The sequence below is a fragment of the Drosophila innubila genome (genome assembly GCF_004354385.1).
Source record: "Drosophila innubila isolate TH190305 chromosome 2L unlocalized genomic scaffold, UK_Dinn_1.0 4_B_2L, whole genome shotgun sequence".
NCBI classification, from domain to species: Eukaryota; Metazoa; Arthropoda; class Insecta; order Diptera; family Drosophilidae; genus Drosophila; species Drosophila innubila.
The window spans coordinates 20,829,075-20,845,488 of record NW_022995372.1 but is presented as its reverse complement, the minus strand read 5'-3'; the positions used below and the strand labels follow the sequence as shown (position 1 = coordinate 20,845,488).

At 34.8% G+C, this 16,414-nt stretch overlaps 6 protein-coding genes across 11 annotated transcripts in view; 2 read left to right on the top strand and 4 right to left on the bottom strand.

Annotated features, from left to right (window-relative positions):
* The window catches only part of LOC117782253 (calcium/calmodulin-dependent 3',5'-cyclic nucleotide phosphodiesterase 1), a 92,810-nt gene that overhangs the window by 56,944 nt on the left and 19,452 nt on the right, over nucleotides 1-16,414 (top strand). For all 6 annotated transcript variants that reach the window (XM_034619298.1, XM_034619295.1, XM_034619296.1 and 3 more), the window contains exons 2-4: nucleotides 12,632-12,868; nucleotides 14,755-15,298; nucleotides 15,900-16,013. In XM_034619298.1, coding sequence (XP_034475189.1) covers nucleotides 12,632-12,868; nucleotides 14,755-15,298; nucleotides 15,900-16,013 — 895 coding nt within the window. The remainder of the gene's footprint in view (nucleotides 1-12,631; nucleotides 12,869-14,754; nucleotides 15,299-15,899; nucleotides 16,014-16,414) is intronic.
* Nucleotides 170-2,159, bottom strand: LOC117782256 (maltase 1). Its single transcript, XM_034619305.1, has 3 exons — nucleotides 946-2,159; nucleotides 548-894; nucleotides 170-484 (listed from the first exon to the last, which is right to left on the bottom strand). The coding sequence occupies exons 1-3, from the start codon at nucleotides 2,143-2,145 to the stop codon at nucleotides 268-270; spliced, it is 1,764 nt and encodes a 587-aa protein (XP_034475196.1). The 5' UTR covers nucleotides 2,146-2,159; the 3' UTR covers nucleotides 170-267.
* Nucleotides 7,755-8,209, bottom strand: LOC117782259. Its single transcript, XM_034619309.1, has one exon. The coding sequence runs from the start codon at nucleotides 8,093-8,095 to the stop codon at nucleotides 7,877-7,879; it is 219 nt and encodes a 72-aa protein (XP_034475200.1). The 5' UTR covers nucleotides 8,096-8,209; the 3' UTR covers nucleotides 7,755-7,876.
* On the bottom strand, nucleotides 8,208-8,866 carry LOC117782261. Its single transcript, XM_034619311.1, has one exon. It carries the CDS (start codon nucleotides 8,569-8,571, stop codon nucleotides 8,392-8,394), a length of 180 nt encoding a protein of 59 aa, XP_034475202.1. The 5' UTR covers nucleotides 8,572-8,866; the 3' UTR covers nucleotides 8,208-8,391.
* LOC117782258 (protease inhibitor 2) lies at nucleotides 9,675-10,033 on the top strand. Its single transcript, XM_034619308.1, has one exon. It carries the CDS (start codon nucleotides 9,720-9,722, stop codon nucleotides 9,951-9,953), a length of 234 nt encoding a protein of 77 aa, XP_034475199.1. The 5' UTR covers nucleotides 9,675-9,719; the 3' UTR covers nucleotides 9,954-10,033.
* Nucleotides 10,992-11,360, bottom strand: LOC117782260 (serine protease inhibitor Kazal-type 1-like). Its single transcript, XM_034619310.1, has one exon. It carries the CDS (start codon nucleotides 11,302-11,304, stop codon nucleotides 11,095-11,097), a length of 210 nt encoding a protein of 69 aa, XP_034475201.1. The 5' UTR covers nucleotides 11,305-11,360; the 3' UTR covers nucleotides 10,992-11,094.

The window sequence follows — 16,414 nt, the reverse complement described above, 5'->3', positions numbered from 1 at the left end:
AGAAGCTCAAATAACTACAATAGTTGGAATTAAAGCGTCTCAGTTTTGTCATAAAAAATATTTTCAAGATTTTTTATTATTGTGAAGATTAATATATTGATTATTAAATTTATTTATCTTCTTATTTAATATTTCTTCTGATTCAACTAAAAATTTTTTACAAGTGTACTTTTATTATCAATAAATGTAATTTATTATTTTTTTCAATTTATTTTTTGTATATCTATACACAAACGACTTTTGAATGAGCACAATCGATACAATCAACTACTTGTGAGCTTTAAGCATTATAACGAGACCCTCATAAGGTGACAAATTGATATCGTCGGGCCTAAGACGCTCTCCGACCCTGTACTGTGAGTTGACGCCAACAACGAGCAAAGTAAGCCGATTAGGTAAATTAATAAAATCACTGACATTCACCTGCTGACTGCGATTGCTCACATTAATGATGGTCAACACGGTAGAATGACCCTTTAGTTCACTACAAATAAAAAGGGATATTATATGTAATTGATATCTGATAACTGTCAAACTTTCTACTCACCGCTTCAAGGCAAATACCCTGCTATTGAGAGCCTGTGCGGTGAATGATCCTTCTTGCAACACATGCAAATTTCTCAATTTGAGCAGCGATTGATAGACTTTGTAATGACTGCGTGATGCTCTTTGCTGGGCACGCAGATTCAACTCCCGATAGTTGGGATGCACTGGCAACCAGGTGGAGTCTCCGCTAGAGAAACCCGCATTTCTCTCATCACTCCACTGCATGGGTGTTCGTTCCGGATCGCGAGAGATCCATTTGTAGTTATCGGAACCAGCATCACAGGCAGGTTGATCTACCGTCTCTTCAAAGCTGATGTCACGATAATCCTCCATGCCCAGCTCCTCACCCTGTAAATGAAATATATGTAATATAGGGTATTTCGAGAATTGTATACTCACATAATAGGTAACAGCAATGCCTGGTAAAGTCATCAGCAGCATATTCATGGCATCCACTGACCTGACGCCATATCTGGAGGCCACACGCGGATTATCATGATTACCCATTACCCAGTTGGGTGCATGTCCGACGGGCATATAGATAAGCCACCTCTCGATATAAAATACAAAGTCCTGAGCCGTTGAGTTCTCATTGAGATCGGTTATAAAGTCAAAATTGAATGGGAACTGTGCACCCTGTACACCCCTATCATCCTCATAGTAGTTCATCAAAAGTTTCAAATCCGAATAAGCTTCTATCATCATAATCCTAACTGGTCCAGAATTCATAGCCGAGTAATTGTCGAGCAGTTGGCGCCAGTGCTGAATGAGAGGATAACACTCGGCTTGATTCCTAGTATAGATATGTTGCAGATAATCCACAGAATTGGGATCGCTTGTAGTGCCACTGAGAGGTTCATCACGTAGATCCTTATCCTCAAAGACATAGATGACAGCATCGATACGGAAACCGGCAACTCCTCTATTTAACCAATAAATCAATATATCATCCATGGCCTGAAGAACCTTGGGATTACGATAGTTAAGATCAGGTTGTCCCTTGGTAAACTGATGCAAATAGAACTGTTGCCTCTGCTCGTTCCACTCCCAAGCGGAGCCCGAGAATACGGATATCCAGTTATTTGGAGGCACTCGAGTTCCATTCTCCAATAGTGTACCATCTTCCCATACATAGAAATTCTCATAGCCTGGCTCTTTGGCTACCGACTTGATGAACCATTCATGCTGATCCGAACTGTGATTAGGTACAAAGTCCAGTATGATCTTAATGCCCAGTCTTTTGGCTTTCGCTATCAGTTCGTCAAAGTCCTTCAAAGTCCCATACTCCGGCTGTATAGCCCGATAGTCGGATATATCATAGCCAAAATCCACCATGGGTGACTGGAAAATGGGGCTCAACCAAACAGATGTGATACCCGTATCGGCAAAGTATTGCAGCTTCGAGGTAATGCCTTTAAGGTCACCAATACCATCGCCATTGCTATCCTTGAAGGATCTCGGATAGATCTGATAAAAGACCTCGTGACGCCACCAATTGTCGTTTTTTCCTGGCGGATGGGCCCTTATAAGCTCAGACCGCGTCCAGCCCATAGATAAGACTACACTTAGCCCGAAAACTAAACACCATTTCAGACCCATTCTCACTCAATGAAGTTGTTACACTTTTTTATGACTCGAAACAATTTTAAGCGGCTTTTTATAGTCGCCGACATTATTTACTTCCGTTGAATTCCGGTTTGCTTATTTACTTTCGATTAGATCAACTAAATATTTGTCCAACTGGTCAACGTTTGACCAACACATCTTAAATACATTTTCGATAGACTTGACTTACTATTTTAATTGCCTAACACAAACTTGAAGGAAATGCACCATTTGAACAAATATATAGAAAAGTTGATCATTCAAAGCTATGCCATAATACCAACACATCTAAGATATATTTTCGATAGACTTAACTTACTGTTTTAATTGCCTAAAACAAACTTGAAGGAAATGCACCATTTGAATAAATATATAGAAAAATTGATCATTCAAAGCTATGCAACAAGTATTATATGACCAAGAATTAATTAGTTTAAACACAGCTCAATGTTCGCCTTAATAAGTTTTTTTGTTTCGTTCTTAACTTTAACTTTCTTAACTGAATGAAAGTAATGAGATCCTCAGAACAAACAAATAAGTTCGTCTTGGAACCAGCTTCAAGTTTATAATTGCGTCTGGCAAACAACTAACAAGTTGGAACTTTAAGAAACAGTTTAGTTCTAGAGTTGTGTATAATGAAACATGGTTGGGTTTTAGTTAATAAATTATTAAAAATGTTGAGCGTAAGTTTGTTTATTACTTTTAATTATCTGCAGTTTCTTTTGCATTCAAAACAGGATAAAACAAATTACAAAATTCGAATTTAGCAAGTTTCCAAGTTGCATAAACATCGAAAGGTTAAAATGGAAAAAAGCAGAGTACATTTATTATAATATCCTTTTTATTACTTTTAATATTGTATTAGTATCTAGAATTGAAAGAATTAACATTTTTACTGATTATTATTATAGCAATCAAATCTTTTGTAATCACTGGTGACCAAGTACTACTATAATGCTAATATTTTTATTCACTCCGCTAAGAAGAGACAATCTTCTCAAAATATGTACTTAGAATCACTTCGGATGGCAGTCCTAGCTAGTGACAAAAGCAGCGCGAAAAGTTTTGCCGATCGAAAGGTTTTATCCTAACTATCAAAATGGGGGTGTAAGTGGTAGGGTCAAAATTTAAATAATTGCAGCTAATGAAGCCGTTGGGGCCTTTTGAAAATTTTTTTATTTTTTAATAATTCTTAAAACACGCGTAGATTGATATCTCGATTTCCAAAATCCAACAACTAGTTTAAATATAATCAAATTTGAAAATTATAGTGGACTTCTCAAAATGTAATATAAAGCAAGTTTGATTGTTTGTTTGTCTGTTCGCATCAAAGCGCTAAAGGAGCTTAAATTTAATGATGTGGATTTATTCCTTTTCGAAAATTTAAAAATGTTTGTTCTACGACTTGTTGAAAATACCGCTAGTTTAGCAAGAAAACGCTAAGTCCCGCCAAAATTGAAATCTCAACAGTTTCAAAATAAATAGAAGCTACAGGTATGTTCTATATATCGCTTAAAAAGTGTGATTGAGGGCTTTTAAGCGAACCTTTACTTAACTTTTTTCTAAAGTACTAAAGTAAAATTTTACAGGCAAATTAAGTTTTTTTCGCTTGCATTTTGGCAGTTTGTGAAAAGTTAATATCATTATCAAAATTTAATATGTTATAGTCAATGAAATTCCGCGTATTTTGATGTATCATACATATCTCCAAGTTTATATACACATTACTTAGAGTTCAAAGATGACAGCAGCAATAAATTGATATGATACGTTTTTCGGCACTGCGCACAAAGTAATTTTTATGTACAATGTACAAAGCCAATTTTCGTTTTTTTTTTATTAATTTATATTTTTCTTTCAAATTTTTATATTAAACTTAATGTAGTTCGACGCAAAATTGAATATCAGCTATTTTGGGGCTAGAAGTTGCTTTTGTCACTAGACTTTTACCTCGAGTAGAAGTTTTTTTTGTAGGATATGTTAAAGATAACTTCACAATAGACTTGCCCAACTCTTCTTTTAATTAACTTTTACAACCATTCAAATGTTTATATATGTACAATGTACATTGTACATAATTACATACTTTTAATTAAAAGCAACAAAGTACAGAGTTAGTAGTTATGTTAGGGTTATGTTTACTTTAAAATGTTTTGTTTAAATTGCGTGTGTAACTTTTTTTTCAGTCAAAAATATAACTGCTACTTTCTAAGGCATTTATATCGCTGTTTTCTATCTGTTTGCTATCTGTTTATATCTCTTTCTCTACCTGCCACGCCCCTTTTTCCTGTTTCCTTCCACAGATTGCTCGCCATTTAGCACGTTGCACTTCCATTTTGTTGATGGACCAACCGCGAACTTCCGTGCAACAAAATGGAATGGAGAGAGGAAAGCGAAGGGGCAGTGTTACCCCGGATAAGTCAACCCACCTGCATTCTCCTTCCTATTGCTAATACCTGCGGCTGGCTTTAGGAGCTTACCTAGCTTCTGGTTGCCTAATTAAAACATTTCGCAACATTGTAATTCAGTCGACGTTGCTTGCATAATATACTGCGAGTACATGATTCGTTCTGTCAGCCAAAGGGGTTTTACCTTGGCAACACACACACTCACACATGCACACGCAACCACATACCTCATACCTCATTTGGAATATATTGGCCAAAGTTGGCAGCCAAGTTTATGGAAACTGCACAGCATAATTTGCAAGATTTTCATTAACAATTTATTAAATTCCAGTAACATGGCAAAAGTGAAATGAAAAGGGTTTGACATGTGAAGGAAATAAACGGATGTGGCAGCAAGGGGCGTAATTCAAGTGTTTTGCACGTGTGTAAATGTCTAAAATCCACATATACATATATTGAAATTCCATTCGATCCAAGTTAAATTTGCGGCGTGCTAAATAAAAAAATATAAAAAATTCAAGGAGAAAGTTTGTTTGGAACAACTTTTATGTCTGCTAATCCCAGCCTGTCGTCTATCTGCCAGAGCCGACCACGTCCTGTCCGTCAGGACACCACGGATAAGGACAAGGTCGAGACTGGGGCTTACCTTTCATTTTCATGTCGTGTGCTGATTGAATTGCGTCGCGAACCGGCAAAACAACACCCAAACACACACACACACACACTCATGCATACACAACAACCTTTTGTGTGTGTATTTGTGTCAGGCGAAACCTTAGGTTGGAATTTTGGGGCACCTTTCAATCTGTGGCAGCCACATGAATAAATAGCAGGCAGGCCAAGCGCGCACATATATTTTAATATGTAAATATTTAATAATATCAAAGCGACGCGCGTTTCGTCATATACTTGTGCAAAATATTAAAAATACAGTCAACATCCACAATAACGGACGCTGATTAGATTTAAGTCTTGCTTCTTGCTTATTCAAATTTAATGCACGCACCCAAAACATATGCCTTATATATTCACTTCTCCCTTTTGTACATCTTTCATACTTATCTATTTTATTTACTCGCATTTTTGTTGTGAGAAGGGGTGACAACCCTTAAGCGCCAGCAAATTGGATCCGTTCCCGTCAGGATACAACAAAAAATGAAGGTGAAATCGTGCTCTTTGATTGCTATTTGCGTTGCCATTTCATGTTCGTTTACGCTTATCAAATACTTGTTATCAAAATCGATTACAACAACGCCGCTTTGTTGTCATTCGTTGAGATTGTGTAAGCCTATATAGTATATATTTATATATTAAAATAGGCTCTGTTTTCGTTTTACTGCTCACCATTAACCTGTATTGTGTGTTACTAATCTACGCATTTAGTTATCAATATTAACGTTTGCACCCCAGACAGAGTTGAAGTTACAATAGGTTATATTTAATCTATAGACTTATAAATAATCCTTGGACTAAAAGCAGTCAATCAACATAAAGCTTAAAAGGTTTTCCATGATAATATTATATCATGGTTATTATTAAATATTAGCTACGCTTTATCATATATTATTTTTATTCAATCCCAAAAGTATGCTAAGGTTTTTTGTATTCCAAGTAATTAAGATATACAGTAGATAAAACACACTTACTAGTCTGACAAGTTTATTAAGCTAGCACCATAAGTTGCTTTAAGATTAGATTATAGCTACGTTACTTAGTCATACAAATAAAGAGAATATTTTATTGAAATTCTATTCCAAAAAGCACTTTCGCAGAAATATATCTAAACTATCAATATTAAAAAAAAGTTTCGTTCGGCACTTTTTAATTGTTATTTTCCCTAAAAATTATTTTCTGTACCTAAATCTAACGCAGTTTATTGCACATTTTCAAAAAATGTTTTATATATATATAGATATATATATAAAACTGTTTGTCCTGACTGACTGACTCACTGACTGACTGATATTCGTGGAGCCCAAACGGTAAGGCCGAGGAGGATGACATTTGGGCACAACATATATAATTTAATTTCCTATTCTGGTTTACCATTTTGAAAAAATATGTTATAAAAACATCGTAAATATTAAAACATAACACAATTCATACGAAAATTTTATTGTTTCTCAGTCATATCAATATCAGTTATGAATTTGGGAGTGTGCAAACTCGAAAACCTCCTACTATCACCACCATTTTGACATTATTGAGCAATTGTAAACAAAAGATAAAGGCTAATGTCAACATTCAACTTGACGTTGCATTATCTTTTTAATAATACCATTCTTTTTATTTAACGCAGCTGACAGCTTCCTGTCATAAAGCAAACGGTAGTAGTCCCCATGGCCTCTTTGTGGTGCCACAGAATGCTGCATAAATGATTCGCAGTTATGGTTGCCGTTACCGAAAATGTTGCACGGTGGGCATTTAAGCATATTTTGAGTAATTTGACAGTTGCGTCGCATGTGTTGCGATTCAATTAACAACAGCGAGACACCAGTTAATAAATCACATTGTCCGTAATATGAAATTCAGAAGCAAGAGAGAAAAAATTGAAAAAAAAAAAAAAAACTGCAGACCGTTGGAGTCGATTAATTATGCACAATTTGATTGATGTGCGTGAGACGAATACTTGAAAGATATCAGAGCCAAGGAGGGGGAATGGGGATCAGTCTATCAATGGAAACGAACTCAGTGATACGTCATCAGTTGTTGCTACTTTTAATTGGCATTAAATGGCATTATTTGCATATATACTCGATAAATATATATAAGTAGTACATAGACACGCTTCAGAGCATTTCTCATTGAAATTCGCAATCAAATTCATTTAAATTATTCCATTTCCACTCGTTAAATTACTGATTCAGTTTGTATAATCAATATACTCGTATATCGATAATAATTTATACCTGAGTGCACTAATTATGTAGTGAAGCAAGTGTTGAGTAAATTTAAGCATTAAAACTTATTCCTTTTTATTATTTCGGAACGGGCATTAAAAAAATGGAATTTTATTCTTTAAATTTTTATTTCGGAAATTTTTAACAATTTTTTTCACAGCACAGCTTCTAATTTTGACTGAGACACATTCTTTGCTTATTATCTTTATCAATTTATATTATTAAGCAGATACCAATTTTTATATTAAAAAATTGTCTTTAAGCATGGAAAAATAATACATTTAAAACAACTTAATTTACATGAAGTTTAAATTTTTTTTTATTTCAGGAGGAATTAATAGCTAATAGTGATTATAAGATTTATAGCTTTTGCAATCAGAGTTAGACATCATTCACATCGCATAGTTGAAGGCATCTTTAGCAAGGTCCCAAATTTTTAATGTTGAGAGTGCGTCCCAGTTTCTTATAATCCCGCTGGGTGCACTCGAATTCACAGCGATTCACAAAGGTAACGCCATTGGAGCCGCACACCTGTCCCTTTTCCTTCAGGTTGCACGGACAATAGCTGGCCTCGGATTGACCCAAAAAGACGACGCAGATAAAGAGAAGCAGGGCAAATAAATTCAAAGACTTCATATTTCAATTGATAGCACTGCTTATTATAATTAACTTTAGGATTTCTATACAAAACAAAAAAAGATTCGGCCGAGATTCTCTGGTAACGTTGCTCGTCAAGCGTTGAATTTGCACTGAGCTTCAAAAGCAATGCAAAGCAAAGAAAATGTATTGTATGACGGTGGCGGGCAGATTGAGAAGTTGAGTAGCTCTGAGTGCTATCTGAGTATGCGTCAGTTTTACTAATTAGTCAGCAAGTGGATGATTATTTGTCTGTTTGAGTGTCTTTCCACTTGAAAACAAAAACAACTGCTCATTCAATGTTTTGCTTTAGTCGTCTCATTGAAATTGTTTAGCATTTCATTTGCATGTGCTTTGCGCGCCTCCATCAATTTACAAGGCTGGCAATTGATAGAAGCCACAGGCATCCAGCCATTTTGGAAGAGCATCATCACCAACATCAGCCCGGAGCCCCAAAGAGCCAAAGAAACGCGCATGGCAATGCCAATTTTCAAACTAAGTTGGAAAAGTTATCGTGTGCTTTAGTCTAATTTCCCAAGTGACCGAAAGTTCTTCAAATTGATGGAATTACTAGTACCCATATACAACAATACTTGTCGTTTGTTATTTAGACAACAATAGAGTGCGCCAAATTGATATATACGAGAGTAAACGTTGAAAATATTATATTATTATGGCATTTTATTAATTAAATGTTAAGTAAGTGCGTCTGCAATTTACACAATTTAATGGACTATTTTACCTTAATTACTTTACCCACCTGACGATTCTCAAGAGCTCTGTTCGATCGACACGTCAATGTGCTGCAAAACAGCGCAGTTGATAACAAGAGTTCAGAGCAAATAGGTTGAACAATAAAGAGAAAGAGAGAGAGAGAGAAACACAGACAAACAGAGTGAAGAAGAGAAAAAGAGTAGTTTAATATTAGAGATGAGCGAGTGTTGTGTTTTTATTTCATATGATATTTTTAATAATATTTAAAATAATTGTGAATATGTTATTTGGCGCAAATTAAAAATTTATAAAATATCAAATAACTAAAAATGTATTTAAATTTAGAGAATTAATGTCAAATAAAAGTAACAATTAAAAAGAAAATATATATTTTCCATCCAATTAATCTCTACTGTCTAACATTGTTTGATTATATCTCATAATATTAACACCGTAGATCGTCACATTTATTGCTGCATTGTGTCGTGAAATATCGACAGTTGCTCATATCTAATAAAGAGAGCGAGAGAACGAGAGAGCGAAAGTGGTCTAAAGAATAATAGTTAGTTGGCAACGCGAAACGCTTTTGGTAAACAGCTTTTTAGCGTTAACAAAATTAAATAAAGCGCATTTGCTTCAAATAATACATAACGAAAAACAGCTCAATGTCAAACAAAGCAAATAAATTCTCAAATATATTGCTAATTATTCACGTTAGTATGCTTGGTAGTTTCATTTCACATTAAGTACAAAAACAAAGACCACAAATAGATATTAGGAAAAAATTACCAATAGAATGAGCTTACGATAAGATAATGTTCCAGGTCCCAGTTAGGCTATAGTCGAGCATACACAAACCAATTCAGTCAGTAACAGTTTTGAGTAGCTTGCGGATTAACCTATTGAAAACATGAAGTTATTGAGTTTGCTGTTGGCCCTGTGCCTGCTACTGGGAGCCTACGTTAGTGGACATCCGGAGGATAAATCTAGTGGCAGGCCTCTCTGCCCCTGTCCACGCAACATGGAACCAGTTTGTGGCAGCAATGATGTCACCTATAGTAATAGATGTCTGTTTGAATGTGAACAACGCAGTATGGAGCGTTCTGGACGCAGTTTGAAGCTCCTGAGAACCGGCGAATGTTAAGAAGGATTATATGAAATATTTTTTAATTACAAGCATTCAACCAAAAATAAATAAAAAATAAATTTAAAATCGTTACTAAACCGCATAAAAGCCACTGATTCATCAATGAATATTTTATACATTTGTGCTTATCAGCAAAAAGAAAAAATAAATAAAACCATATAGAGTTCTACTTGATAGCGACTGACTTTAAAACTGAAATATTTTTTAATTACAAGCATTCAACCAAAAATAAATAAAAAATAAATTTAAAATCGTTACTAAACCGCATAAAAGCCACTGATTCATCAATGAATATTTTATATATTTGTGCTTATCAGCAAAAAGAAAAAAAAATAAAACCATATGGAGTTCTACTTGATAGCGACTGACTTTATCTGGCCCAACTATAAACAGCTATAAATCAGATGCACTCGAAAGATACTCAACGTACAGGGCTGGTTGTGTTGTGTTCCATTATGAATCACTGATTCCGTCTTGAATGAAGTAGTCGTTCTATCTATAGACAACATGTTTGAGAGCTCCCCGTAACACAATCTGAAATATTAAAAATAATAATATTGTTGCCCAAACTTTATCTTCCATCATTATATTAGTCATTTTAAAATTGCATTATTTCAGCAGCAGCAAAATAATTCTTAATAACTACTTTAATATGAAATAGTTATTTGAAACAAAGTCCTCAAAAATGTTGGAAAACATTTAACGCCGTTTCTTTAGAATTTTATCAAAATCATATTAGACATTTAAATAAAACAGAAATTTGTTTTGTCAAAAATAAAATGTATTAGTTTTTATATTTAGTTTAATTTTATTTACATGGAAACTAATTGTTATTTTCTACCAACTAATAATGTTCTCTAATACTTAACGAAGTGTGTTTATACATATGTTGTTATCTAATTTATGCGGTTCCATTTTAAATCCAATGTAGCTCACCAAAAAAACCCAATTTATTATTATTAGTTGGTATTAGTTTTGCTGATTAAACAAAGCTAAATAATTTAAAGAGCACTTGCGTAAATAAATAAACGTGTATAATTTGCAATGGTCGTTATTATTTATTCAATTATTATCTTATAAAATATTTCACAATTTTTGTCACAGCTGTATCAGTATTGTTCTGATTCTAGTTGGGAACCTAGCAATCTCCATTCTTGACGACATGCAGATCGCTACCTGTATTTTTAGCTTTACAGTTGAGCAAACAGATATTGGAATAGGTTTGATTATCGCTGCCACAAACTGGCTCCCTATTCCTTGGGCAAGGACAGTTCGCTGCATTTTCATCGGCACTGCTGAATGCCACCAAAGCCAACAGGAAAATAGCAAAAAATGCGAGGAAGCGCATGGTGTTTATTTGTTGATTAGAACCTTTCAACTCGTTAGACAAGACTGAAGTTTTCAACAGTCGATGGCATTGTTTTATATGCAAATTAGACGCATATCAACTCAGTACAAGCTTAGCCGCATCATTACGCAACTAAAACTTTACATACAATAAAAAAAAAATTCCCTGATTAATTATGTAAATTATGTACATGACTTGATCACACCCTCTAACGCATCTCCAAGCTGCTTTTGCTTAGTGCACTAACTAGCCAGAATACATTGAATCCCTGTACACTATTATCTTCTACAATTATCTTTTACAGGGTAACTACAATATTGTAAACAATAATTTGTCGTGACATTTGACACCTCAGACACGGCTATATATTAAATAAATTTATTTTGTCTATTAGCAAGATGTGACTACCGAGTCAATGTGCAATATGCAATGTGAAAAAAATACATCAAAAATTGGCCGCAATTGCTGTACCAGCTGTTGGCCTTGTCGAAAACAGGCTCAACTGTTTATAAAAGGCTTCCACAGAATGAAAAGCAATTTCAATCTAAAATTTATGTAACCTTTTTCCCAGAAAAGCCAAGAATGCTTGAACAAAGCAAAGGGATAAGTTCTAAAGCTAAACAAAATATTTATAAACGAGAAATGACAAATACACTACTTGAATTCTCTTAAAATAAAAAATGTAAGAAATTTATGTTTATTAGTAAAGCAAATAAAATGATGTGTCCTTTTTGAAAATAATTTGATTTATAATTATAAAAAATAAAACAAGAAATTCCATATATATTACATATATATAATTTTTCAACAGAATGTTTTTTGAATCTTACTTTTAATATATGACATTCCATTTATTTGAAATTGTCTCTATTCGACTCTACTTTAAATATAATCAGCTATAATTTAGGGTTTATCGACTTGCACTTCTGTTTATAGGTTTTTGGGTGGATTCTTAATAAGAACTATCTACGATGTCTCTACTTTTCAACTAGTATCCATCCGCAGATAGTTACACACCAGACTCATACAATTTGCATAGTCTGTACTCGGTTTATCCTTTCGACCCTTCTGGCAATGGGGTATAACAATACACTTTAGCTCAGCATAACAGCATTACAAGTACACTTAAAAAAGGGCTGATTTAAGCGATTGACAGAAGTAAGGGACGGCCTCAAAAAACCTTTGGGAAAATGCATGTATGTATTTTCAATGTATATATCTACGTAGTAAGATTATATTGGGACTTGTTGAAATGCTATTTGAAAATAAAACAACAATAAATATAATTTTCTAAAGCCATTTTTTGCATATAATTTTATCCTTACAGTTGCCAGCACGCCGGAGAATTTGCCAAGCAAACGTGAGGAGGCCAACGCCGGCACAGGTGGCAGCAACAGCAGTGGTGGTGGTGGTGGTGGTGCGGCCAGCGGTGGCAACAGTGGAACTGGCGCTGCTTCCAGTGGTGGTGCAACATCAGCAGCAACATCTGGGCCCGATAACGGTGAACAGAGCCCCACAAGCTGTGACCTGGGCGGCAATGCGACAATAAATGGTCAAGTGGCAAGTAAGTAAACCTCAACCTTTACATTTTTCATAAGGAGCATATTCATTCCAAATATGTTGCAAGCTCCGAATGCAGCCATTGCAGAATTTAAGATGAGACCGCACAGATTTTATGTTAGATCTTGGCTACCTGAGCAGTCAACAATTTGAGCACATTTTGGAATGATTTTTGGCGTGCTGAACTCATTAAACGCATGGGGAAAAGCAATGGCCAGTAAAAGTAACATAAAACATTTCATCAACCCAAATCGCAACTCGAGACTCGCAAGTCGAGACTCGATAAGCAGCTCCTAAAATGCTTCAAAGACTGGCGCAGTAGTTAAGCAAGGAAGGAATCTCGAGTGTAACATAAATTTAAGTGCAGCATAAAGCGAATTTTATGGTGAGTCCTTCAGCTGGAGGAGATACAAGCCAACTACGCGTTTGCCAAAAAAAAAAAAATAAATAAATGTGCTGCAGTTAACAGACCAAGTGGGTGGCGCCACCAAGTTGAAACGTTGGCACGTTGATGCCTCAGGAGCTGCGGCACTTGAAGAATTTTCCCTTTTGTTTTCTTTTTCTTGTAGCTGCCATTCTCAATACCCAACGCTCTTAGCTAACAGATAAATCTTTGCAATTTACGCTTGTATCTCTGGGAGGAGCTTCGATTTTTCGCAAAGCTTTCCTAAAAAGGGCCACAGTTAGCCTGAGGAGGGAAAACTCACTGGGTCGCTCGTTAAGCAGTTACATTTGCACTTCGGGTTAAGCTAAATAAAGAATTGTATGCTACAATGAGTTTAAGTCATTGAATAAATTATTGATTTATTTTCCGAGCTTGTAAGAAAGAGTTTAGTTAAGTTCAGTGTCCTTAAATATAAAAATGTTTGATGATGTGCAAATGATAATGCTTAAACTTATCTGATTCTAGAAGAAGTAGTCATTATTAGTATGTCAAATTGATGTTTTATGCAATATTGAAAGTATATCAAGTTATAATAAACTTATAAAAATAGTATATATAAAGTATGTTATCAGCACTGTCAAGATAACATCATATTTATTCAAGACTGGGAATATACAGGCAAGATTAATCTAAAGTAAACATCTTTGACCTTTTCTAATTTCATTTCGGAAATGTTTTGCGTACTCAATTTTGAGTTGGTCAATATAAGTCTGATAAATTTAAAAAATTTAATTCTTAAATACTTAGCATAAATGCAACGAGAAAAAATGCATATTTTGAAATCCTATAAAGTAGGAAGGGAAATCCGGAACTGGCCTGATAAAAGTGATCTAATCAAAGTTTCAACAAGAAAGTTTTCAAAAAAGAGACTGTGATAGGAATAAAATTTAGTTCTGCAATTTCGATGCACAACTAAAGGCCAAAATTATGATTTAATTGACATTCCGGAAGGAAATCGGTTAACATTTGACAAAGTTATGACAGTTTCAAGTTCTTGAAAACGCGCTAAGGGGAAAAAAAAGGGCAGTTGTAGATTTTTACATCACTAGTATATTGGTATCCTAGGATATTAGGATATTAGGATTAGGAAAATATTCCTAGAAAATTTTCTCTTAAATACAGCACAAACCTCCCATGTTCATTAGTAACGTTCACAAATTTGAAAGTGATAAAAGTAATCGTTTATTTACTTCTTCAAGTAATCGTTAAAATACTTTTTCCAATTTGATCGTCTAGTTTGTAATAAATATTCAAGTTTCATTTTAATATTTGGAAGCGACTGGGTATTTTATTCAGGAATAAACCAAAATTGGAAATTGTCGCTTTGTTAAATCAAAGTGTGTCTAGTCCAAGTGTCAGCCAGCTGGAGAAAATATTTAGATGAAAGTAGTCAAAACCATCTCACACTACTCATAATTTGCCGTTCTGTTTGCTATATATTACAGAGCACGGCTCACTCACTATTGTACGGCGATCGAATAGTCGCAAGAATTTCACACAGATCGATTCACAAACTCAATCAATCGCCTCGCCCTCCTCGGCCAGCATCAGTTTCTTCCAGACGCCGCTCAGTGAATCACTTGCGGAGCGTCTAAGTGTCAGGGGCACTAACGGATCATCCGCAACCACTGCGGCTGCTGATAAGCGTTCCGGGGATTACACCACAGCAAAAACATCAACAACAAGCGGCTCAAGCTCAACCGGCAAAATGCAGCCCTCGTCTCCAAATCAAACGAATTTCGCAACCGATAATCCACAAATCGCGAGGTCTACCGACCGACAAACCTATGATTATAGACTGAGTCGCGACACTATCGAATATCCGAATTCAATAAGCGTCGGTCCCACTGGTTCAGTTATTCCCGGTATTGATCACTCGTCGGATCACTCGGTCGAAACGGGCTCAAACTTATCGATGTCTGATATATGGGAAACGGAACATTTGCCACCTGTCGATACGCCAGATGCCCTCAATAAAGCAGCCATCAGGTGAGATCTTATACCACATTAAAAAAAAGTAGCTTACATTTTTTTAAATACAAATCTAATGAATAAAATTACGCATCAATTAAACAAAAATAAGTAATGCATATATTCAAAGCCATTTAAATTGTGAAGCCTTAAAAAAAAAATTGGTGTATATAGAAATGTATAACGGACAAATTTGGTTGTAATTGACCGAATACAGCAACATTTAATATTTTCTTAAAACTTATACGATATTCATAATAACTATGTTTATGACACTTCATAACATCAGCATCATCATTTTATTTTGATGACAAACATTAAAAAGATAATTTTAATTATTTGATTATTATTTTTATAATGATATCCTGACATTATTTGAACATATTTCAACGCTCCTTATCTTTAAAACATTGATTGACTTCAAAAATTATTTAATATGAATACATTTAAGAAGTTTTAAATTCTTTCAAAAATGTTCGAATCAAATACATCCATAGAAGTTCATAATTTCAAAATTCAATTTGATTTTCTCATTCTTGTAAATCACAAATTCAAAATCGAAATTAATCGGCAGACTATCGTGCCTAAACCTTACTAATCGTTGCTTTTTCCGTTACAGAATCCGCAGCCTGCTGCGACGCATGGATCATGAGACCGTCGCGTATGAGGACATGCAGCGCAATCTGCATTATGCGGCGCGTGTGCTTGAAGCGGTATTCATAGACGAGTCAAGGTAGGTGACAACTTTGCATGTGTTTCTCCGCACCATTTAAAGCTACTATTTGCGCCATTTTCTAACCAACAAATCTTATCATGAGCCGGCAAAAAAAAAAAAAAAACAAAGAAAAATATAATAATACGAAATCAAATTTTGCTGGCGCTTTCGGGGATCATACAATTGGTTGAGGCTTTAGCGTGTATTATTAGTAGGTTTTCCATATAATGCTGAGTAGTTCGAACTTATATAAAATAATAATTATTGAATTTGCATTCAGATTGCACTCAAGGCAAGCTTCAAACAGTTTCATGTATTGTGTTTACCATCGGATCTCTTACATACATCAACTACTACTACTTATATCATGATAATCTATCACATACTTAACTAACAACAATTTCTTTCTGATTTTAATC

What these genes read in the sequence shown, in the direction of transcription:
- LOC117782256 (XM_034619305.1), bottom strand. Translation starts at nt 2,145, where the DNA reads ATGGGTCTGAAATGGTGTTTAGTTTTCGGGCTAAGTGTAGTCTTATCT. An exon ending in GCATTGCTGTTACCTATTAT is followed by an intron (nt 895 to 945) that starts GTGAGTATACAA and finishes TTTCATTTACAG; the next exon opens with GGTGAGGAGCTGGGCATGGA. An exon ending in AGGGTATTTGCCTTGAAGCG is followed by an intron (nt 485 to 547) that starts GTGAGTAGAAAG and finishes TTTTATTTGTAG; the next exon opens with TGAACTAAAGGGTCATTCTA.
- LOC117782259 (XM_034619309.1), bottom strand. Translation starts at nt 8,095, where the DNA reads ATGAAGTCTTTGAATTTATTTGCCCTGCTTCTCTTTATCTGCGTCGTC.
- LOC117782261 (XM_034619311.1), bottom strand. Translation starts at nt 8,571, where the DNA reads ATGCGCGTTTCTTTGGCTCTTTGGGGCTCCGGGCTGATGTTGGTGATG.
- LOC117782258 (XM_034619308.1), top strand. Translation starts at nt 9,720, where the DNA reads ATGAAGTTATTGAGTTTGCTGTTGGCCCTGTGCCTGCTACTGGGAGCC.
- LOC117782260 (XM_034619310.1), bottom strand. Translation starts at nt 11,304, where the DNA reads ATGCGCTTCCTCGCATTTTTTGCTATTTTCCTGTTGGCTTTGGTGGCA.